The sequence below is a fragment of the Elgaria multicarinata genome, chromosome 5 (genome assembly GCF_023053635.1).
Source record: "Elgaria multicarinata webbii isolate HBS135686 ecotype San Diego chromosome 5, rElgMul1.1.pri, whole genome shotgun sequence".
NCBI classification, from domain to species: Eukaryota; Metazoa; Chordata; class Lepidosauria; order Squamata; family Anguidae; genus Elgaria; species Elgaria multicarinata.
The window spans coordinates 6,533,865-6,557,867 of record NC_086175.1 but is presented as its reverse complement, the minus strand read 5'-3'; the positions used below and the strand labels follow the sequence as shown (position 1 = coordinate 6,557,867).

The following is a 24,003-nucleotide window of genomic DNA, read 5'->3' as shown; positions in this document are numbered from 1 at the left end:
GTTGGTTGTTTTATTATGTTCCTCATGGTTTTAATTTTTGTGAACCGCCCAGAGAGCTTTGGCTATTGGGCGGTATAAAAATGTAATAAATAATAAATAAATAAATAAATAAATAAATTATAGTATTTTTATTCAGTACCTCAGCCAAAAAGGCTCCTGGAGCAGCTTACAATCAATTAGTAAAGACGACAGTTACGGTCCATCTTTACTACTACTTCAACATAGGTAAACACAAAAACTGGTTTGTCACTCCCTTGACAGCCAAACCTTTGACAGGGGTGGATTTGGGGAGCTACAGTGAGCTGTTGGTAGGGGAAGCTAAAATATACTGGTTTGGCTCTCAGTTTATGTATATACAATGAAACTCATAGAGCTCTTTTTCACTCTGATAAGTGACGTATTCTTCAGTTCTCCCAATCTTCCAACCAAGCTAAGAAGAGACTTCCATTTTTTTTCCATTTTGTTGACAGACAGTAATGAGGAAAAACAACACCCAGAATGTTTAGGAAAATATAATTTTGTCCAGTAAGACATAAGAACGTAACATCAGAAGAGCCATGCTGAATCAGACCAGCATTCTGTTCACAGTGGTCAACCAGTCACCTCCAGGAAAGCTACAAGCAGAACATGAGTGCAACAGCACCATCCTACTCATGATCCCCAGCAACTGGTGTACATAGGTAAATTGGTGCCCATCGCTACATCCTGTGGTAACAATTCCATAGTTTAACCATGTGTTGTGTAAAGAAGTACTTCTTTTTATCAATCCTGAATCTCTGACCAATCAGCTTCATGAGATGACCTCAGGTTCTAGTATTATGAGAGAGAGAGAGAGAGAGAGAGAGAGAGATGGCTGTCTATCCCACTGTATCTACACCATGCATGATTTTGTATATCACTATCATGTCTCTGCTCACTCACCCTTTTTTCTAAGCTAATCAATCCCAGACACCTTTCCTCATAATAGAGTTGTTCTAGCCCTTTCATTATTTTAGTTGCCTTTTTATGCAGTTTTTCAGACTCTACAATATCGCTTTTTAGGTGCAGTGACCAGAACAGTATACAGTATCCCAAGTGTGGCCACACCAAAGATTTGTGTAAGGGTCATATGATATCGGCAATTCTATTTCCAATGCCTTTCCTAACATGGAATTTGCTTTTTTCACAGCAGCCGCACACTGGGTTGCCATTTTCATCAACCTGTCAACCACAACCCCAAGACCTCTTCCTCGGTTAGTCACCACTAGCTCCGATCACATATGCATGATGTTGGGATTTTTGGCCCCAATGTACATCACTTTATACTTTCTTACATTAAAACACATTTGCCATTTGGATGCCCTTTCTCCCAGTTTGGAGATATCATTTTGGAGCACTTCACAATTCCTTTTTGTTTTAACAACCTTAAATAATTTGGTGTCATCAGTAAACCTGGCCACCTTACTGCTCACTCCTAATTCCATATCACAGAATAGCAGAGTTGGAAGGGGCCTACAAGGCCATCGAGTCCCACCCCCCGCTCAATGCAGGAATCCACCCTAAAGTATCCCTGACAGATGGTTGTCCAGCTGCCTCTTGAAGGCCTCTAGTGTGGGAAGAGCCCACATTTATGAACAACTTAAAAAGCTTCAGTCGTAATATAGTTCCCTGTGGGACCTGCCCACTATTTACATCCCTCCATTGGAAGAATTTACCATTCATTCCTACTCTCTGTTCTTTAACCTGTTACTGATCCTCTCATTCCACAACTGTGAAGTTTGCTCAGAAGTCTTTGGTGATAGACTTTTGGAAGGCTTTTTAAAGTCCAAATAAACAAAGTCCACTGGATCTCCCATATCCACATGTTTATTGACACTCTCAAACAACTCTAAAAGATTAGTGAGACAGGATTTACCTTTGCAGAAGCCATGCTGATTCTTTTTCAGCAGGACTTGTCCAATGGCTGCCTATGAGCTACCAAGCCAAATACAAGGTTATGTTACCATCATATAAAGCCCTAAAAAACTGGGGACCAAGATACTTCACACACACACCGCCTTCCCTTATACTTACCCAGGCGACTTTTAGGATCAGCACAGGAGGTCTTGCGAATCATTCTGAAATGGACGGAATGTCACCATGAAGTATCTAGGCGGTGGGGGCCTTCTCCGTAGCGGCACCCACCATTTGGAAAACCCTCCCTCATGTGGTTTAAGAGGCAGAAAAAAAATTAAACGCCTCCTGAAGACTCACTTCTTCACTCAGGAATTCCCTAGGCTGTAAGTTAATTAATTAGGCCACTCCATATTAATGCTCCTCTATTATAGTTGGACATGTTTTAACGCTGTGCTATAATGTTGTGTTTTAATACTATGTTTTAATATTGTATTTCAATGTTCTTAACTGCTGAGAGATTCTATCATATTCAGCGGTAAATAAATACAACAAATTAATAAAGTTTATATGTTGACTATTTTTATCTTTAATAATGCTTTCCACCAGTTTACCTGGAACAGATGTTACGCTAACCAGCCTGTAATTTTCCAGATTCCCTCTGGATCTCTTTTTAAGATTTGGTGTTATATTGGCCATTTTCCAGTCCTCCAGTTTAGGCACAGTCTATCCTACAACTTCTGCAGTGAAGACATGAAAATAATTCATTCTACTTCTCCACAATCTCCTTATACTCTTTGTTCTCTTTTAACTTCATTGTCATCCGGTGGTCCAAATGACTCCCTAGCTGGTTTCCTGCTTCTGATATATTTAGACAGTTCTTTATTGTTGGCCTTTACGTTATTAGGAATGTGCTCCTTAATATTCTTTTTTCCATTCATTATTGTCTGCTTGTGCAAGACATTATTGTCTGCTTGTGCAAGACTTGCACCTTTGTGCAAGTTTGTGTCCTTTTTTTCCTCATCATTTGGGCAAGACTTCAATTTTCTGAAAGAAAATAGCTTCCTTAACACTGCTTATTAACTATGCAGGTGACCTCTTAGACTTTGTGCTACCATTCAGATTTACTTCTATTACTGTAGTTTTGCATAGCCTCCAAGCATTTTGAGAGATTTAACCTTTTTGAGTCCTCCTTTTAACCAGTCCCCACATTTTAGAGAAGTTTCCTCTTTTGAGGTCAAATGTGACTGTGTTGGACTTCTCTGGCATTTATCCACTGAAATATAAATTAAGTTTGACAGTCACTGTTTCCAATTGGTTTGACAACACTCACATCTCGCACTAAGTCCTGGGCAGCACCAGGTGTCCAGGCTCGTCTCCCCCATAGTCAGTTCCATAATCAACTGTTCTAGGTATAGTCGATTAGGCACTGGGAAATATAACCTGATTTCATGATGGGAACAATATCATAGGAGAGTTTCATCCTCAGAGACCTGTAGCCCCATTTAAATGGGAGCAATTCTACACAAACTATAGATAAAGATGATTTGGGGCTAAATCTAACATTACACAGCCCAAAAAATGGGAGCATCCCTTCCCTTCCTTCCTCCTGAAGCTCCCCTATGCTCTCAAATCTGCTCTAAAGGATCTCCAAATGGTCTGGAAGAGATTTGGGGGCATTGGGAGTGCAGCAGGGAGAGGGGAAACCTTTTGCCACCTGTGTCCATTCCACTGGCAGAAGGACATTGCTTGATACAACTTTTCCCATTTTCCCAAACATTGGAGATGCAAAACTACCTCCTCTGTACAATAAATACCTCATGAAAGGATGTTATCCTTTTTGTTTCTGTATCTCATTTTCAAATAATTCATAGTCATCAGTAACCAGCCAGTAGTCAAAGATTTATTCACTACTCTGTTGATTTAAGTTGAAGAGTTTACAGATGATAGCTAAGTCATTTCTTTTTCAACATACTATGTGTCAGATGGAACATCAGGCAATGATTTGTGTGCTCAGCTCTATATTCCAAATGAAATTCTTGCCACATAGATACCACTCTCAGTAAGATCAGAGTAGGTACAGTAGAATCAACTGGAGGTGATAAATAGAACAAAGCAAACTTTCAGAGATGTGCCTAAAAATTAAAAGTTGATAAATTTCTTAAGTCTAAGAAACAACACTGGAAGCAGGAACCTTTGCTTCTTTGCTCAATTTTTTTCAATGTTTGAACAAAACCACAATTATGTTACAAGGTCTGTATAAAGCTTACAACTTCAAAAATCTGGAATTTTACAGTTATCCCACCATCAACCTTGAAGCAGTTTTTTCTTTGTTGTTGCTCTGTTTCAACTCGCTACTTTTCCATTATACTTGGGTGTTCCAGTTACTTGGTCTTACCCTGTATATTCTTCCACCAACCCAAATTGGCTTAAACTAATATGAAGTTGGACAGTCATGGATGCTTTCTCAATTAATGTCAACTATTCTAAAAAAGCATATTTAAGAAATTGTGACCATTGAAATAGCCAAACAGGAGAACCACTGAAAAATAATTCTTTTTTTTTCATTTCTCACAAATGGAATTGCCAGCCAAAATGGCTTCACTTGTCTACTTCAAAAGTAGAAAGTCACAAAGAATTTATAATCAAGTTTCATCCCAGGCAATAAAGCCACAGTGCAGCACTCAGTTGAAACAGCAACAAAGTTAAGACAAACCTTAGAGCTTCTGTGTGCTAACATCCAGCTAAAGTTACCCCAAAGAAAACAACATTGAGCAGAGTAACCATAGACCAAATGAGCAATTGCACTTGAACCTAGATGCTGGATTGAATTCTGGGTGGCACTGGACATGACATACGCACACTTTCTGCATTCACTGTAAACTGGAAATAGCAACAACCTAACATCAGAGGGCTGTTATATTGTAGCAGGAATCTCAAGTACATTACAAATAGAAAACAAACACCTGCATACAATTAAAAAAAGTAAGAAAAATAGTGGCTTCTTCTTGTGCTTTCAGTGCTCCTTTGAGCAGATCTCAACCACACTAAAGACAAAATCCTGTGTTTGTTTTGACAGAAAAAAGTCCTCTAATTCCCAGCATTCCCTAGGCATCTATGCCGGCTGGGTTATGCTGGGAGTTGTGGGACTTGTTTTCTGTCTAAACATGCATAGGATTGTGCCCTTAAAAGGAATTCACAGATGCAAACCTGCTTTATTGTCACAATCCATATCACACAACAGCAGCAAAGTTGAGGACTGGGAAGCTGGATGAACCTGATAAAATCCCATCAGCATCTTTAACAAAAAGAAGCATCAGGCCATCAGAAACCTATGGAACATCTTACGTAGAATAATTATGTCCTTTTCTAGAATTGCTTAAACAATTCCCACTGCTCTTTCAAATGTCATACAATTAACAATTATCAAAAGACCACTCATGAAGTGCTTACTTGGTTTAACAGGAATTGAAAACCAGCAGAACATGTTTGTTCTGTCTGGTAGAGCAGGCGAGCAAAGATGGAAGTAGGAAATCCCTCTTGATAGCTGTCTCACCAGGAGGCCACGAAGGAACCAAAGATTGGACTCTACAACGCACCAGTGCTTTCTGTCCCACCACCAAGCAGCTCGTTGTTATGCTTGCACCCGGGGCTCCGCTGTTGACACCACTGCCTTACTTGAGGAACTCCCCTCCTTCCTCAAACAGTAGAGAGTGGAGCAGTCTCAAAAGCATTTGCCAGAACGGGTCCCACTCACTTTCACCTCCTCTTGAGGGGATGTCTGAACTGAGCTCATATAATTTGCAACTAGGATAAGTACTCAGGGTGAGAAAAGAGACCTTGTGTCATATCCTGCTTAGTCACAAAGCCCGCAGCTTGGGCTAAGTGTTTGTCTTTCAGCCTAACCCTAGACACATTGTGAGTGAAAAACTGTGCTAACTCATTGTACTCTGTCCTGAACGCCTTCGAAGGAAGGGCAGGATGTGTGTGTGTGTGTGTGTGTGTGTGTGTGTGCAAAAAAGAACTCTTATTTATTCCTCCACCTCTAGTTCAAAATGCCATTAACCTATTTTGTTCCCCATGTTTTTCATGGATTATTCTGCTCTGTCTTAACCAAGTAATCTACTTCTCGCTTGGGACGCCTCCATTTTTAGTTAACAGTGCTATGAGAGAGGAGTTCTATATTCATCGCAATTTTTAAGTAACTGAGATTATGTCAGTAAGACAACTTCTAGTTACTGACAGCCACAATAACAGCTTTATGCTGTCATTTCTAGAACAAACAATCTAGTATTGATAGGTTCCTGCGAATTCCCAAGTCAAATCTAATCTAAATTCAGTTTAACAGGAATCCCCATTTTGTGTGTCACCATAGCCTGGTTAACAACTTAAACAAAACAGAGGCAAAACTAGATATTAGAACGACAAAATTGGTGTGTCAAAAGGCCAATTTCCTGTAAGTTTCCCATGACCGTGTGTAGGGAACTATTCTTTTGGGTCATTTTAAAGGGCCAAAGGGAAGAGAATGCTGAACCTTTTCCCTACTCATGGAACCGTTTTTTCTCCATTAGTTACTTCCATTCTCAGGGCTCTGAGGAAAAACAGCGAGGACGAAGGCACTTCAGAGAGTGGAAGCATGGCCTGCTTTAAACTGCCCCATCAGTTAGCGGGCTCTTGCAATGTGTGGTATGACAGCCAATCAAGTGGAGTGGCTGGAGGTTTTGAGTCTGGAAGTAGGAAATCATGCTCAAATGCTTGCTCCACAACAAAACTCATTGGGTGGCCCTAATATTTCAGCTTAACTTACCTCACAGGAGCGTTGTGAGTATATAATGTATTTTTCATAGTTCACACTTTATTTCCTCCACCTGAAGTCTCCCACATAAGTCCTTTTGGCACTGTGGCAAGGAAGCTATCCAATATTTTTAGCTTAGCATAAAGGTTCTTGTTTGTAAACAAAAGTAGTTCTTGTTATGCCCAGACTTATTTGAAGCTATTATTCTAAAGCTTAGATTTGGTCAGAAATGCATCAATAAAGTAAGTGCAGTTTACAGTATATCACATTTTTTCTTTGGCACAAACTTACCTCTCATCCTCACCATCAACAAGCTGCACTGTCAACGGAAGCACCTTCAGGGGGAAAAGAGAGGATGCCATGCTGCTGCCCACATCGGAAATGGTTCCTGATGCTCCAGCACCACTTTCACTACTGGTGGGTTGGTGTAAACCAACCAAGGTGGGTTCTGTAGAGCGCCTGCCATCTTCACCTCGGGCTGAAATTGACTGAGCAAGAGATAGTGCAGAGAACTGGGTGGAGTTCTGCAGTATCTGTTGTGGCACATTTTGGGCTGCAGGCAAATTGATGCTAGTGGATATCAAGGAAGCTGGAGACACATTTTGGACCAAGTTCCCATTCTGCACACCTGAAGATTGTGCTACATTCTTTGAGGGAGCCAAGCTCATAGGAGTAGAGATCACATTTGCAGCAGAATGGCCTGGGACTGAAACAGCACTAACGGAAGGTACAGGACTAACAGGAGGCAATTGTTGACCGGCCATTCCTTGAACAAGAGGTTCTGCTGCTTGCACTGGTAACAAAGTACTCTGTGGCGCAATAACCAAGGGTTGAGGAAGGCTTGATGTGCTGCTTTGTGGCCCCGGATGAATGATCCCTGCTGGAACAGGGGGCACCACTTGGGAAGGTGAAGGAGCAGCACTTTGCGCTATCACCGAAGGGGCAATTTGGTTTGTAACAGGTGGCTGCTGTACTACTGGAGGTACATTTCCTGGTTGTCCAACTTTCATCATTTGAGCACTAGCTCCTACAGTCGGCATTGTGGCCTGGGCATGTGCAACAGGCTGAGAGGATGCCACTGCCAGGTGTGCTTGAACAGAAGGCTGCATACTTGGTGCTTGACCAACAGCTGAACCTGTTCCTACCACGGCAGGACCAGTCTGCATAGAAGCTGGAGTCTGAAGCATCTGCTGTTGTTGTATATAATCTGGCATAGGCCCGGCGACAGAACTTTGATTAACTGCTTTAACATGCCCTGGGGTCATATGCATAGGCATCTGCTGTGATGGTGCTTGGTGCTGGGCCTGTCCTTGCCCATATGGTAACGGCTGCGGTTGCGGCACAACTGGAACAGGCTGCGTTGACTGGGTATAGGGCAGCTGTGGCGGCACCATCGTTGAAATGACCGGCTGTTGATGGCCACCTACTATATTCACTGGCAGAGGAACAGCTGACGCAGGAGCCTGGACCCCTTGCTTTTGCTGAGGGTAATTTACATCTTGAGCATGAAGCTGCACCTGTGCAAGCTGTGGCTGAGAAATACTCTGGGGTAGACTAGGTGCTGACACAGGTTGAGGGGCTGTACTGCTAAAATCCACCTGCTGAGCGCCTGCCCCTTGAAAGGCCTGCTGCTGCACCACAGTCGGTGTCCCCATCTCCCCGCTTCCCACGCTTTCCGTATAGTGGCTCAGTGTGCTCACGTTGCTGCTCACCGAACTCCCACTGGTACTCTCCCTTTCAGAAGTTACTTCAAGCGGGTTTTGTTTTAGAGTGTCTACCGCTTTATTTACAGCTACTCCTTCTGTAACTGACCCAGGAGTCTCTTTGTCATAGAACTCTGTGCACGTCCATCTACCCTTCTTAAAAGGCTCTGAACTAGAATCCAGCTTCACAACTCTAAACCTCGATGTGCTGGCTGCAGGCTGCAGATGACTAGATGCCGCTGATGCTGCAACTGGATTACTAGCATTACTGACAGCGCTAGAGGAAGCACTGAGGCCATTGCCAACCCCACTTAAGACAGCAACATTAACGCCGCCGCTCGTTCCAGTACTTGTGATGTGACTTAGATTCTTATTAACATGACCAGGCATGCTGCTCACCACGCTAGGGCTAGCACTGCCCACACTGCTTAACATGCTGGTAGTAGCTCCACTGGCAGAAGGGACCCCAGGTGTACCAGGAGGGCGGAAATGAGACACCGTCGTGGCTGCAGGTGAACCAGCGGATGATGCAGCAGAAACTGGCATGGCAGCCGTTGGAACACTGTCGGTGCTTCCAGCTGTAGACAGTCTTCTAAAGGATGGGCTGGATGGAGGTCCTCCAGGAGCCGTTGGGCCTCCCACCCCAGCGTGGGATGCATGGTGATGCCCGTGGTGGTGGTGGTGGTGGTGGTGATAATGGTGTCCATGCAGGGGGTGAATGCTCCCGTTGATCACCACACTCTGCTGCTGGGGGGGATAGGGCAAAGAGGGGGGCGGCTGCTGCTGCTGCTGGTGGGGAAGGCGAGGCTGGTTAGGAGAGACGGCCCCCGGGCTCTCAGCCTCTTGGAAGTTATTCAGAGTTTCCTCGGAGGAGCTCCGCTCAGGTTCCCCCAAGTCAGTGGCCCTGGACAAGGAAACATCCAAGATCTCTGAAGACGACAAGTCCTCCGTGTGGGATTCGTCCAGGTCGTCGTAGCTCTCTGTGTCCTCAGCGATGCTGTTGTTGGAGCTGAGGCTGGCAGAGATCTGGGCTGGGGTCACGCTGGTGATCTGGAAGCCACTCTTCTTCTTCATCTGGGCCCCCGCCTGGCTGAGGGGCTGCGGCGGCTGGGAGAGGAGGGTCAAGCTCTGCGGTGGAGGGGGTGGCGGCGGCGGCCCAGGCGAAGAGGAGGAAGAGGCTGCGGCAGCGGGAGGCGGCTGAATGAGCAAAGGAGGCGGATAGTCTTCCGAGCCGCTGCTGGTGCTGCCGGCTGTACCCAGAGCCGGCACGACGTTGCCGCTGCTGCTGCTGCTGCCCCTCCGAGGAAGCATCGCCGGGTGCGCCATCTTCCTCGCACCAGTGTCTGCAGCTGACTCAGGCTGGTGCATTGAAGAAGGGCTATTTTAAGGAGCGCGATTCCCCAGAACGGAGGGGGAGCCCGGGCAGAGGAGGCGGGCGCGCCGTGCAGCTCGCCGCCTGGCCGGCCGGGGCACTGGACCCAGAGCAGGGGGAGCCGGGGGGGGGGAGGGAGGGAGAAGCACCCTCGCTCCCAGGGCGATCCAGCCGGCAGCACCCCGAGCACCCTCCTCCCTGCCCGCGCGCCCGCCCGGGAATAGGCCCCTCAAGCCCTGGCCAGCCACTTGCCTCGTCGCCCAGCAGCGCTCCTTCCCTGTTTGCAATGCGGAGAGAGGGAGGGAGGGAGGAAACGAAGAAGAAGAAGCTGCCTCGCCGCCGCCGCCGCCGCCGCCGCCGCCCCCGACTAAACCAGAAAGCCTCCGGCGGCCCCCACCGCCCAGCCCCCAGATCTCCCCGGCAAAAGGCAGCAGGACTCCCGGGGGGGACGGGACGAGGGGTTGGGAACGCAGCCGCAGCCGCCTCCGAAATGAGACCCTCGGAGCGTGGAAGCAGCCAAGGCGGCGGCGAGGATACGTACAGTCCCGCTGGAGCCGGCGGGCGCCAGACGCGTCTCCATCAAGAGCAGCGGCGGCGGCGGCGGCCGAAGCTACGAGGCATCCCGGGGCGTCGGGGGGGAGGGGGAGGTGGGGTGGCGAGGCTGGCGCAGCCAGGCGGGTCCTCGCTTCTCACTCTTCCCCGGGCGCGCCTCCCTGGCGGCGGCGGCGGCAGCAGGACGCGGCCAGCCTCGAGGGGTGGTGGCGGCGGCCGCGGCACGCTCTCGGGCTCCTGGGCTTTCGCTCAGCCCCAGCCCCAGCCCCGTCTCTTCTCTCCCCGCTTTCCCTGTTCCAGAGGCGGGCGGGGGGAGGCGGCGGCCAAAGATGGCGCTGGCGGCGCAAGCGCAGCCAGGCCACAGACATAAAGGAGTCGTCTGGAGCGAGGGAGGCGGCCGAAGAGCTTCGGCCCCAGCCGACGGAAACTGCCGAGGCGGGCGGAGGCGGGCCCCGACGGAGGGATCTGTCACAGAGCGCGCCGCCTGCCCCCTCGCCTGTGGGGGCGGGGCGGAGGCGGCGGAGGCTACTCAAAGGCGCGCTGCGGTGGACCCTGCGGGGCTCCTCTTCTTCTTCTTCTTGCAGACTTCGCCTCAGCCCCCCTCCCTTTCTCTCCCCCCGAGTATTGGGGGGGCGGGGGTTCGCGCCTGCACGCGGGAGGTTTCGTTTCTCTTTCCACGGGGAAGGACAGGAGAAGGGAGGGACCCTCTTTGTGCCGAGCTCTGCTGCGTTTTCGCCTGTGCCTCTTTTGTGTGGCGCCGGTTGCCACGTGCGCCCTCCCGGGATGCGCCCGAGGGCTGCCGCTGACGGGAGGGTCGGGACTGGCGGGGAGGGTGGCGCCCCTCCCTCCCTCCCTCTCCTCCCAGAGGCTGTGCTCTTGGGGGAGCTCGCAGCCCGGCAGCGCCCAGCTCAAATGAGGGGAGGGGGGCAACGCCCATCCCTCTGCGTGAGAAACAGGCCCGGGTTACCGCTCCTAGACTCCACCAGAAGAGGTCATGAGAGACCCTAAAGATCTTGTCCCCCTAACTCTGTTGCCCCGTGTGCAAAAGATGCCCACCTCTTCATAAAGAAAGGGAACCAAGTCGAACAGATCCTGGACGCGATTGTGCGCAGTAAGCGAACAAAATAAAAATAAAAAATACCAACCTTAAGCCCCACCGAGAACGAATGTGGTCCCAAAGCGCGCGCGCGCGCGCAAACATTCGCCAAGTCCCGAGGGGAAGAAGAGACGCCGGCTGGCCAACCCGTGGGACTATTCGCACCCACGCCCTTCCGAGGAGAGCTCACATGTCTTTAACGACAGCACAACATGTGTACATTCGGCAAGTTGTTAAAGGTGTTTCCTTTCCCTGTACCTGCGCATCTTGAAAAAGTTTCACCTGTTGGATTTTTGCATGCTCATACTCAGAAACTACCATGGGAATAAGAATGTAAGCCTATGCGGCAGGGTCTTGCTATTTTATTGTTTTACTCTGTACAGCACCATGTACATTGATGGCGCTATATAAATAAATAAATAAATAATAACAACATAAGAAGAGCTATGCTGGATCAGACCAAGGGTCCATCTAGTCCAGCACTCTGTTCAAACAGAGGCCAACCAGCCCTTGGCCAGGGACCAAAAAGGCAGGACATGGTGCAACAGCACCCTCCCACCCATGTTCCCCAGCAACTGGTTCACACAGGCTTACTGCCTCGAATACTGGAGACAGCACACAACCATCAGGGCTAGTAGCCATTGATAGCCTTCACCTCCAGGAATTTATCCAACCCCCATTTAAAGCCAACCAAATTGGTGGCCATCACCACATCTTGGGGTAGAGAAGAAGTACTTCCATCTGTCCTGAATCTCCCACCAATCAGCTTCATGGGATGACCCCACTGGGTTCTAGTATTATGGGAGAGGGAGGACAAATGCCTCCCTATCCACATTCTCCACACCAGGCATAATTTTGTCCACTTCTATCATGTCTCCCCTTAGGCTCCTTTTTTTCCAAGCTAAATGATCCCACCTGATGTAACCTTCCCTTGTAGGGGAGATGTTCCAGCCCCGTAATCATTTTAGTTGCCCCTTTCTGCACTTTTTCCAGCTCTATAATATTCTTTTTTAGGTGTGGTGACCAGAACTGTACACAGTATTCTAAGTGTGGTCGCACCATAGATTTGTATAAGGGTAGTAGGATACTGGCCGTTTTATTCTCAATTCCTTTTCTTATAATGCCTAACATGGAGTTTCCCTTCTTTACAGCAGTCTCACAATGGGTTGACATTTTCATCGAGCTGCCCACCACAACCTCAAGATCTCTTTCTTGTTCTGTCACTGCAACCTCAGATCCCATAAGGTTATGCTTGAAGTTGGGGGAGGGGGGTTGCCCCAACGTGCATCACCTTACACTTGCTTACATTGAACCGCATCTGCCATTTGGATGCCCACTCTCCCACCTTGAAGAGATCCCTTTTGAACTCTTCACAATCCCTTTGTGTTTTAACAACCTTAAATAATTTGGTGTCCTCGGTAAAGTTGGCCACTTCACTGCTCACTCCTAATTCCAGATCGTTTGAAAACAAGTTGAAAAGAATTGGTCCCAATAACAATCCCTGTGGGACCCCATTATTTATTTTCGTGCATCAGGAGAATTGACCATTTATTCCTACTCTGCTTTCTGTTCTTTGACCAGTTACTGAGAGGATCTCTTCTCTTATTCCATGACTCTCTTATTCCATGACTGCTAAGTTTGTTCAGGAGTCTTTGTGAGGGGCTTTATCAAAAGCCTTTTGGTAGTCCAAGTAAACAAAGTCCACCTCTGTCTATATGTCTATTGACATTCTCAAAGAACACTAAAATATTAGTGAGACAGGACTTATCTTTGTAGAAGCTGTGTTGATTCTTTTTTACACGGACTGGTCCTTCTGTATGCTTACGAAGTTTGTCTTTAATAATGCTTTCAACCAATTTACATGGAACAGACATTAAATTAATCAGCCTGTAATTTCCCAGAACTCCTCTGGATCCCTTTTTAAAAATTGGTGTAACTTTGGCCATCCTCCAGTCCTCTGGTACAGAGGCTGAGCTTAGGGACATATTGCATATTTTGGTTAGAAGATCAGCAATTTCATATTTGAGTTCTTTGAGATGACACAAAATTGGGTGGGATAGCTAATACCCTGGAAGACAGAAACAAACTTCAAAGTGATCTTGATAGGCTGGAGTGCTGGGCTGAAAACAACAGAATGAAATTTAATAGGGATAAATGCCAAGTTCTACATTTAGGGAATAGAAACCAAATGCACAGTTACAAGATGGGGGACACTTGGCTCAGCAATACTACAAACGAGAAATATCTTGGAATTGTTGTAGATCACAAGCTGAATAGGAGCCAACAGTGCAATATGGCTGCAAGAAAGGCCAATGCTATTTTGGGCTGCATTAATAGAAGTATAGCTTCCAAATCACGTGAGGTACTGGTTCCTCTCTATTCGGCCCTGGTTAGGCCTCATCTAGAGTATTGTGTCCAGTTCTGGGCTCCACAATTCAAGAAGGACGCAGACAAGCTAGAGCGTGTTCAGAGGAGGGCAACCAGGATGATCAGAGGTCTAGAAACAAAGCCCTATGAAGAGAGACTGAAAGAACTGGGCATGTTTAGCCTGGAGAAGAGAAGATTGAGGGGAGACATGATAGCACTCTTCAAATACTTAAAAGGTTGTCACACAGAGGAGGGCCAGGATCTCTTCTCGATCGTCCCAGAGTGCAGGACACGGAATAACGGGCTCAAGTTAAAGGAAGCCAGATTCTGGCTGGACATGAGGAAAAACTTCCTAACTGTTAGAGCAGTGCGACGGTGGAATCAGTTACCTAGGGAGGTTGTGGGCTCTCCCACACTAGAGGCCTTCAAGAGGCAGCTGGACAAGCATCTGTCAGGGATGCTTTAGGGTGGATTCCTGCATTGACCAGGGGGTTGGACTCGATGGCCTTGTAGGCCCCTTCCAACTCTGCTATTCTATGATTCTATGAAATAGCAATATGTAGGATTCACAGTTATGAATAGGTCTAAAAACTACAAGATGAGTAATGAAATCTAGTTAAGGAGAAGGTCACATTATTGTGTGATTCCTGACAGTTTTTGCAGGCCTGCCTACATATGCATTTCCCCATTTAATAAAGGTGAAGGTGATTTTAACTAGCATCTATATATCTTGAGGCCACCAAGATTCTGAGATGACAGTGACAAGGTTTGTAACAACAGGAGGGTTTTTAAAAAACGTCAACTTGGGACAATACCAGACCAATTTACATGTGTAACTGTTGCACACACACAATACAAACCCTCATGCTTCTCAGCTCTCCTACCCCCTTGAGTCAGGAACAGTGTATTGACAAAGAGATCTCCCACTACTGGCTGCTCCTGAAAATGCAGAAGGCACACTCCAAAACTTTTGGAATTTTCCACACACTCCCATTTAGTTTACATTATAACAAAGAGTCACCTTAAAAACTTAATACATTTATTTATAGCATTTCCACTCCATATAGCTAAATTTGGTGCCACAAGAGTCCGTCTTAGTGTCAACATCTAGGGATAACTGTTAGTCTGTTGCAGCAAATTTATTGCATGTACACTGTTTAAGATACACCATTTTGAAGAGAGACAATGGTTCCAATTAAACCATCTTATGGAGGAAAATATGTGGAGGCAGATATCCAGAACAACCCTGGCTTGTCCCTATTAGCTTTTCTTTCTAAGCTTTTTCCTCCTAATGCCACAAAAACAAATTTCATATTATTATACGCTTGCCCAAAACTCAGGGCCTAGTTCATAGCAGCTACCCATGGACAACATGTCTTTGCAGCCCCAACACAGCTCAGACTTCAGGGGCGATGAGGAACATGCAGCTCTCGATGCACTCAGAGTGTTAGCAAGCTGTGTGAGGTGGCTATCCTCCATAAGTGAAACCTCACTGGTTGGGATCACTATACAACACAATTCCAGTATAATCAGATGCCATATTTGAACAAGTCACATGCTTGTCCATACTGGCCAGGTATGCTTCAGGGGACTGAAAACCAAGTGCTTGGACTGGTGCCAGTTGCAAAAACTGCTAGTCCCTCCTTTTCTCGTGTCATCAGCCTATCACCACCAATCTAGGTGCCATGGGCTGCCTTAGCTCTGGGCACATGTGAGGCCCTGTCAGTCTTGCAAGTCATGACAGATTAGAGATGTGACTGAAAGGTTACCGAAGCTCATAAAGCCCACGGACACATACCCCTTTCTTCTCATCCATGTGGGAACAAATGATGTCGCCAAGCAGAGCTACGAAGAAATCATTTCAGACTTTGAAGTTCTGGGAAGGAAACTGAAGAACTTTGGGGCCCAGGTAGTTTTTTCATCCATCCTCCCGGTTCTTGGAAGAGGATTAGAAAGGGAAAGAAAAATACTCCGGATGAATGACTGGCTTCGAAGGTGGTGCCGTCGTGAGAGTTTTGGATTCTGGGACCACGGGCTACGCTACTTGGAACATGGACTGCTGGCAAGGGATGGGTTGCACCTCACAAGGGCTGGAAAGAATGAGTTCGGCCACAGCATGAAGAACTTGATCAGGAGGGCTTTAAACTGAATCTTACGGGGGCGGGAGACGTAAATTTTGAGGCAACAATGGATGAAGGCCAATGCACCACAGTACAGAGAACAGCTCCAACAGTGTCCCAAAATAGTGTCTGCAACAAGGTAGGAACAAAGCCAGACTATAAAACACATGGTCTTCGATGTCTATATACTAATGCCCAGAGCATGGGAAACAAACAGAATGAACTTGAACTCTTATTACATGAAGGCAAATACGACTTGATAGGTATAACTGAAACTTGGTGGGATGACTCCCATGACTGGAATATAGCAATTGAAGGATATAACTTGTTCAAAAAGAACAGAAGAAATAGAAAGGGAGGTGGAGTTGCACTATATGTTAAAAATACCTATCCCTGCACAGAAATACAGGCGGATGAGATTGGGAGCCCCGTCGAGAGCGTCTGGATTAAAATAAATGGGGCTAGGAATAAAAAGAATATGATAATCAGAGTCTACTACCGACCACCCAATCAAGGAGAAGACGAGGACGAAACTTTTGAGAAACAAATTACCAGTGTTTCAAGGAAGTGTGATGTAGTAGTGATGGGGGACTTCAATTACCCTGATATCTGTTGGGAGACCATTACTGCCAAAAGCGGCCCTTCCAAGAAATTCCTGACATGTATGGGTGATAACTTTCTCCTACAGAAAGTGGTGGAAGGAACTAGAGGATCGGCAATCCTTGACTTGTTATTGACCAATAGGGACGACTTAGTGGATAAAGTGGCAGTTACGGGAACTCTGGGGGAAAGTGACCATGTCATACTTGAATTCTTGATTATGAAGGAGACAAAAGTCGAGCGTAGCCATACACGTACTCTGGATTTTAGGAAAGCTGATTTTAATAAACTCAAAACTATAATAAGTAAGGTCCCATGGCAAGGGAGCCTAAAGAGAAAAGGAGTGCAGGATGGGTGGGAGTATCTAAAAAATGAAATTTTAAAGGCACAGTTACAAACAATTCCAACAAGGAGAAAAGATAGAAGACAACAGAGGAAACCAATGTGGCTCCACAAAAAGCTCATTGATGAACTGAAAACAAAAAGGGATACATATAGGAAGTGGAAGGAAGGCCAGGCTACAAAAGAAGAGTACAGACAAGTGGCGCAGAAGTGCCGAAATGGCGTCAGGAAGGCTAAAGCTGTGAATGAGCTGAGATTAGCGAGGGATGCTAAAAGCAATAAAAAGGCTCTCTTCAGATACGTGAGTAGTAAAAGACAGAGGAAAGAAATGGTGGTTCAACTGCTTAATGAGGATGGCAAATTGATAACAGATGACAAAGAAAAGGCTGAAGTGCTCAATTCCTACTTTGCCTCGGTCTTCTCCCAAAAGCGGGTCTATGACCCCCCTGGAAAAAGTGAAGCAGAAGTTGAGGGGGCAGGATTGCAGTTTGAGATTGATAAACAAATGGTCAAAGAACACCTAATTTCCTTGAATGAGTTCAAATCTCCAGGGCCCGATGAACTGCATCCAAGAGTAATGAAGGAGCTAGCGGAAGAACTCTCAGAACCTTTGTCTATTATCTTTGCAAAATCATGGAAGACGGGTGAGGTGCCGGACGACTGGAGGAGGGCTAACGTTGTCCCTATCTTCAAAAAGGGCAAAAAGGAGGAACCTGGGAACTACAGACCAGTCAGTCTGACATCCATCCCTGGGAAAATTCTGGAGCAGATTATAAAGAAGTCAATCTGTAAACACCTTGAAATCAATGCAGTGATTACTAGAAGCCAACATGGATTTGTCAGGAACAAATCCTGTCAGACTAATTTGATCTCATTTTTTGATAGGATAACCTCCCTTGTGGACTGTGGGAATGCTGTGGACGTCATATATCTTGACTTCAGCAAAGCTTTTGACAAAGTACCACATGACATTCTGATTAACAAACTAGCTAAAAGTGGGCTAGATGGAACAACTATTAGGTGGATCCACAGTTGGCTACAGAATCGGACTCAAAGAGTACTTATCAATGGAACCTTCTCAAACTGGGGAGAGGCAACGAGTGGGGTGCCGCAGGGCTCAGTCCTGGGCCCAGTGCTCTTCAACATTTTTATTAATGATTTGGACGAGGAGGTGCAGGGAACGCTGATCAAATTTGCAGATGACACCAAATTGGGTGGGATAGCTAATACCCTGGAAGACAGAAACAAACTTCAAAGTGATCTTGATAGGCTGGAGTGCTGGGCTGAAAACAACAGAATGAAATTTAATAGGGATAAATGCCAAGTTCTACATTTAGGGAATAGAAACCAAATGCACAGTTACAAGATGGGGGACACTTGGCTCAGCAATACTACAAATGAGAAAGATCTTGGAATTGTTGTAGATCACAAGCTGAATATGAGCCAACAATACGATATGGCTGCAAGAAAGGCAAATGCTATTTTGGGCTGCATTAATAGAAGTATAGCTTCCAAATCACGTGAGGTACTGGTTCCTCTCTATTCGGCCCTGGTTAGGCCTCATCTAGAGTATTGCGTCCAGTTCTGGGCTCCACAATTCAAGAAGGACGCAGACAAGCTGGAGCGTGTTCAGAAGAGGGCAACGAGGATGATCAGAGGTCTAGAAACAAAGCCCTATGAAGAGAGACTGAAAGAACTGGGCATGTTTAGCCTGGAGAAGAGAAGATTGAGGGGAGACATGATAGCACTCTTCAAATACTTAAAAGGTTGTCACACAGAGGAGGGCCAGGATCTCTTCTTGATCCTCCCAGAGTGCAGGACACGGAATAACGGGCTCAAGTTAAAGGAAGCCAGATTCCGGCTGGACATCAGGAAAAACTTCCTGACTGTTAGAGCAGTGCGACAATGGAATCAGCTATCTAGGGAGGTTGTGGGCTCTCCCACACTGGAGGCCTTCAAGAGGCAGCTGGACAAGCATCTGTCAGGGATGCTTTAGGGTGGATTCCTGCATTGAGCAGGGGGTTGGACTCGATGGCCTTGTAGGCCCCTTCCAACTCTGCTATTCTATGATTCTATGACCTTTCAATGGCTGCCTCTCAAAGAAATTATCCTCTCTTCTTCCTCCAGGTAGTGGCACCTGAGCTCCACATAAATATTACAAGGAAGGGCCCTGTCACTTGAGGTGGTAATATGGGTAAGCAAAACATGTTGTGATGGACAGCCTACATGGCTGCATCTGGTTGGGATACTACATCGCGCTACAGATTTGTGCATATAAATGCTTTTAGTTAACTTTTAAAATGGTTGCAAAGCCTTAGACAGTACACTTTGGAAGATACGATCTGTGTGTGTTTATATAAACTCCTCTGGAAGTATCAACTTTGGAGCATCTTGTCATTGTCTGGTTTACCTTGTACAAATCCATAATGACCAGTGATGTGACCAACAGGATTGTGAGCCCAAATTAAGTGGCCACTCGCTGCAAGGTCCGCACAGCGCATAGGCTGTGTCCCTGCTGGCATATGGGACTAACCTACATCCTACTCAGGCTGAGAGTGTATACTGTAGAAGGCTTTCTACTGGCGGGGGTGGGGTGGGGGGGTGCCTATATAATGCCTCTTAGCAGCTGATTCCCTCAAAACCCAGGGCAAGAACTATACATTTAGATGGCAGGAGGGAGCCTGGGCTATCCAGCCAAATAACCACAGTGCTGTTGACCATTTGGCTCATCAAGCCCAAGCCTGCCCCTGTCTTCCCGCGCTTACCCCAGCAACCACCCACCGAGGCCACCACTGACAGACTGAGGCCATAGCTAGACCAGGCCTATATCCCAGGATCATCCCTGTGCATCCAAATGACAAACGGGGGATCCCGGAAGCAGGCAGGAACGACCGCTCCATTTGCCTAGGATAATCCTTAGGTCTAGCTAAGGCCTGAGAAACAATGTGGTGACCTCAGAGCAACAAACTATCACTGTAAAAAAGTGCAGTTTTAGGGGTAGAAGCCCAGCGTGGCTGCGAGTTGGCGGCTGCATCATATAAACGGCTGGGTAAATAGACCGTATAGACACCCACCTGGTTACCCAGTTTGCTCAATCCATCTTACCTTGGCTTGCCCATTTCATTGTAACTTCTTTGTTCTGCCCCCTTCATCCTCTCTTTATCATGTCTCTACCATCACCACCATGCCTTCATGCCTTTTTATCAGACAAAGAGGCAGTAGTATTTTTGGAGAAGAGGCTGGGTTTCTGAGTGTTGTTGTGTCTTGTCCAACCACTCTATAGGGAGGGTTGATGGTGAACATAACAAAGGTGGAGGACCTTTGGTTCAGTTACAGAGCACAGGTCTTACATGCACAAGGTTCCAGGTTCAATCTCTGGCATATCCCATTAAAAAATAAGATAGACTGGGCCATTGAAAAGATACTGCCAGTCAAAGTAGACAATAGTAGGTTAAGGCAGCAATCTTATACCCACCTATATATCTGTGGTGATCTGTATCCTTTCTTCAAAGAATTTGCTGTTCAGACGTTTGGCGGAGGCTGCACCAGGACTGCTTTCATAATGACAACAGCCATTAGGACTGTTTCTTTTTCTCATTCCAAGTATATCTACTTTCTACCTCAGACAGTGCAAATCATGTGTATCTCAGGACACAGGGCAGGGGGACACTTCTTTTTGAAATGTCAGGATTTCTACCCCACCCCACTCCACAAAAGAGAATAAGGTAACAAAGTACAAAGATAAAAGTGGCCAGGTGATTATTTTTTTCTCCACTCACATGGTCAGTTGCCAAGCCTCATCTGTTCCATGTGGGCTAGGTTACAAGGTGTGCAGAATGGATGAAGAACATGTTTAAATTATTATGCTTCCTTGACTACTTAGCTCAAGTTACAGATTGTTCCCTACTTGACTAGTTTTAAACAATCAGGGGCCATGATATAGTACGAATACTTAAAGAAAAAGTAATTAAACCTATAACATCACAGAAAATACCTCAAAGTTATAATCCTATGCATACTTACAAGGGAGCAAGTCCCATTGAACACAGCGGCCCTTTCATCCAAGTAAACATTTATTTATTTATTTAAAATATTTATATCCCGCCCTATAGCACTAAGATTACAGGGCGGCGTACAGATAAAAACATACATTATAAAACAATAAATATACACAGTTAAAAACAAATTAACATAGTAGAAAGATGCTCAGGAAGCTACCTTAGATTGACAGCCTCTTTGTGAACTCTCTTTCTGTACCTACATGATATCTTAAAAAAGAAAAGAAAAGCCAAACCAACGTCTTAACGCAGTGAGCTTCACTGTCTTGGAAGGAGAAGCAACTTTGGCTCCAGGCATCACCACTGAGGCCACTTGGGAGCTTCTCCTCTGCTCCCACTGGTCAAGTTAATTGCCAGATTACGCCTGTGTTCTCCTCTTCCTCATCACAGCCCTCTTATAGCTGAGAAACAGAGGCAGATCTCCCGATCTTCACCCCTAACGTCCCCCAAACCACCACACCTGGCCCACTGGAAAAGCAAAAAAGGCAACGTTGGAGAGACCCTGACGAGACTGAGCCGCTGATTCAAGTGATTGGGAATGAAGGACACTGTCTTACGGGCAAAAAAAGGAGGTGGAGAAAAGATACCCGTTGGTTGAATTTTTCTGCTTAATATAATGGTGTGGGGCCCACTGTGCACTCTGTATAATGAGGCAAAAGTGCCAACCAGTATCCTACAGCCAGTTTTGCTTGCAGTTTGCTGGGAGATGCCTGCCTCTGCTGGCACTGACAAGTGCAGAGGGAATAATGGATTGGGCTTTCAGGCATCCATAGTTTTTAAAAACTATGTCTGCTTCTCATTTCATTTTTATTTAACATTTAAATAAAATGAGGAAATCAACCAGACTTTAAAAAAATGTTGGGAGCAGAAAGAAAACCTCATCCACAAGCACTTTTAAATTTTAACATTGCAGGACAATGTAGTCCACTGCCATTCTGTCTCCACTACTTAATTGTTCCCTTAGTTTACAGGAAATGAATAAACTCCGCTTTGGCCACATAATGAGAAGACAGGAAACCCTGGAGAAGAGGCTGATGCTAGGGAAAGTGGAAGGCAAAAGGAGGAGGGGCCGACCAAGGGCAAGATGGATGGATGATATTCTGGAGGTGACAGACTTGACCTTGGGGGAGCTAGGGGTGGCAACGGCCGACAGAAAGCTCTGGCGTGGGCTGGTCCATGAAGTCACGAAGAGTCGGAAACGACTGAACGAATAAACAACAACAATAAGCTGTAAAGGTCGACATATATGTAAACATCTCCCCCTCCCCCTTGTAAAACCTGAGTGTGATGAAAACGAAGTTTTGATGGCTGTGGCTCATATCCCTGTTTCTGTTGGGACTGCTTGATGAGAATTACTCCTGATCTGTTTTGAAGTCACCATGAACCCAAGGGCTTAGCAAGCACAATTAGGCCAAGAGACCACCCTGTAGCAGCCTGGCACGAAAACCTCACCAGCTGAAAGGCCATCAAAGGTGAGCGGAGAACTGGCAAGATTATTGACAGCACTCAGCAACTGTGCAGAAGAGCCTATGAACTCTGAAGCTGGAGGGCTGAGTGTGCCGCAGGCACTCTCTCCCGGCTACTTTTCTCAGCTCCAACACAAGCTCACTGGCTAAACATATATTGTTTGCACTGTGGAGTCTCTTCCCTCTAGGATCTGGGAAGGAAAGGGAAGCCCAGCCAAGGCTAAGCGCCAGCATCTTTAGCTTAATTTCATTCCCAGGACATGGGAGATGCATCGGATACCAGGGAAGGAATTAGTTTCATTCTATAATAATCTCAATGAAGCATATTTTGGGTCAGCTTTTGCCTTGTCCAAATCCATCTCCTCCTCCTTTCCAGCCAAAGCAATGACTCAGAACTACAATCTCAATTCCTGTCATAACCTACGTTTAGAACATGAGCTTCCACTCTTTGAGGTCTCGCTCTGCATCCCATCAGCAATGAAGTCACAACTTATTGGGACACAAGGAAGGGCCTACTTGATGGCCACACCTAAGTTATACAACTCCTTACCAAGAGAGGTTGATGGAGCTCCTTTCACTCCTGATCTCCTAATACTTGGCCAAGATATTTTTGTTTCAACAGATCCTTGGCCGGATGGGGTGAATAGCTTTATGGAGCCAATTCTCTCTTTAAGATACTTTTACCTCCTGCAACCCTATTTCGTTGTTGGGTTTGTGATAGGTTTTCTTGATTGTTTTTGCATGGTGCAAGTGGGCTAGAATCACTTTTTACAATGGAAAGACAGGATATAAATAATAAGTACCATATTTCTTCGATTCTAAGACACACTTTTCCCCCCATATAAACATCTCTTAAAACGGGGTGCGTCTTAGAATCGCAGGTGCGTTTATTATTTCTTAGAATCAAAGCTTTTTTTCTGTTGGTGGTACTGAAATTAGTGTGCATCTTACAATCGATGGCGTCTTAGAATCGAAGAAATACGGTAAATGCAAATGTACTTATGCAAAATGTGAATTTTTTTCCAGCTGCTTTTTATTTGATTTTTTTTAGTGTATTAGAGAATTGCATCCAATTCTTTCCCATATTCACACATCAAAAAAGAAATTACATTGGCTGGAATCAGCAGTACAATAGCCATTTTTTTAAAAAAATGTAGCCATGTCATCCTATCTGGCAATTCTACTATTCATGTGAACAGCTGCCCACCCCATTCCAGGAATTTTCAGTATCTATGCCATACTCAAACCCTTGTTCATTCTTTGTTGTTTGCAATTGCATTGTGAAAGTTGACAGAACTGTATGTGACCTGCCATAGCCTTCTCATGGCTCCATCTTCAAGTGGCTCTACCATGTCATGACTGCCTTAATCAGAATGAAAATCCGATTTCAAGGTCAATCCAGGACAAATACACAATGAATCACTGCAATTACAGGCAGTTTCAATGTATTATTTAAAATCCAATTTCATGTTCCTGTCTTTTCAAAAGCCAAAGGGACAATTTATGTACAAAATACTTTACTAGGTGTTAATCCATTACACAGGGAATATTGATATCAAAAAAACCACCTAATCTGAGCAGTTAAACACATGTTACATACTGTTCTTCCCTAATGGAAAATATTCATCAAATTGCATTATATGCCTGGGAATAAACAGAT

At 45.8% G+C, this 24,003-nt stretch overlaps 2 protein-coding genes across 7 annotated transcripts in view; both read right to left on the bottom strand.

Annotated features, from left to right (window-relative positions):
- TSC22D1 (TSC22 domain family member 1) overlaps positions 1 to 9,754 on the bottom strand; it is a 74,932-nt gene extending 65,178 nt beyond the window's left edge. For 3 of the 6 annotated variants that reach the window (XR_010025448.1, XR_010025447.1, XR_010025446.1), the window contains exon 1: positions 6,959 to 9,754. Coding sequence is in view for 3 of the 6 variants with exons in the window: in XM_063125936.1 (XP_062982006.1) it covers positions 6,959 to 9,738 (2,780 nt within the window). In the remaining 3 variants the exon portion in view is untranslated. The remainder of the gene's footprint in view (positions 1 to 6,958) is intronic. The other 3 variants (XM_063125936.1, XM_063125937.1, XM_063125938.1) reach the window with 1 other exon arrangement.
- TPT1 (tumor protein, translationally-controlled 1) overlaps positions 1 to 24,003 on the bottom strand; it is a 225,755-nt gene that overhangs the window by 4,529 nt on the left and 197,223 nt on the right. The gene's annotated exons all lie outside the window — the stretch shown is intronic.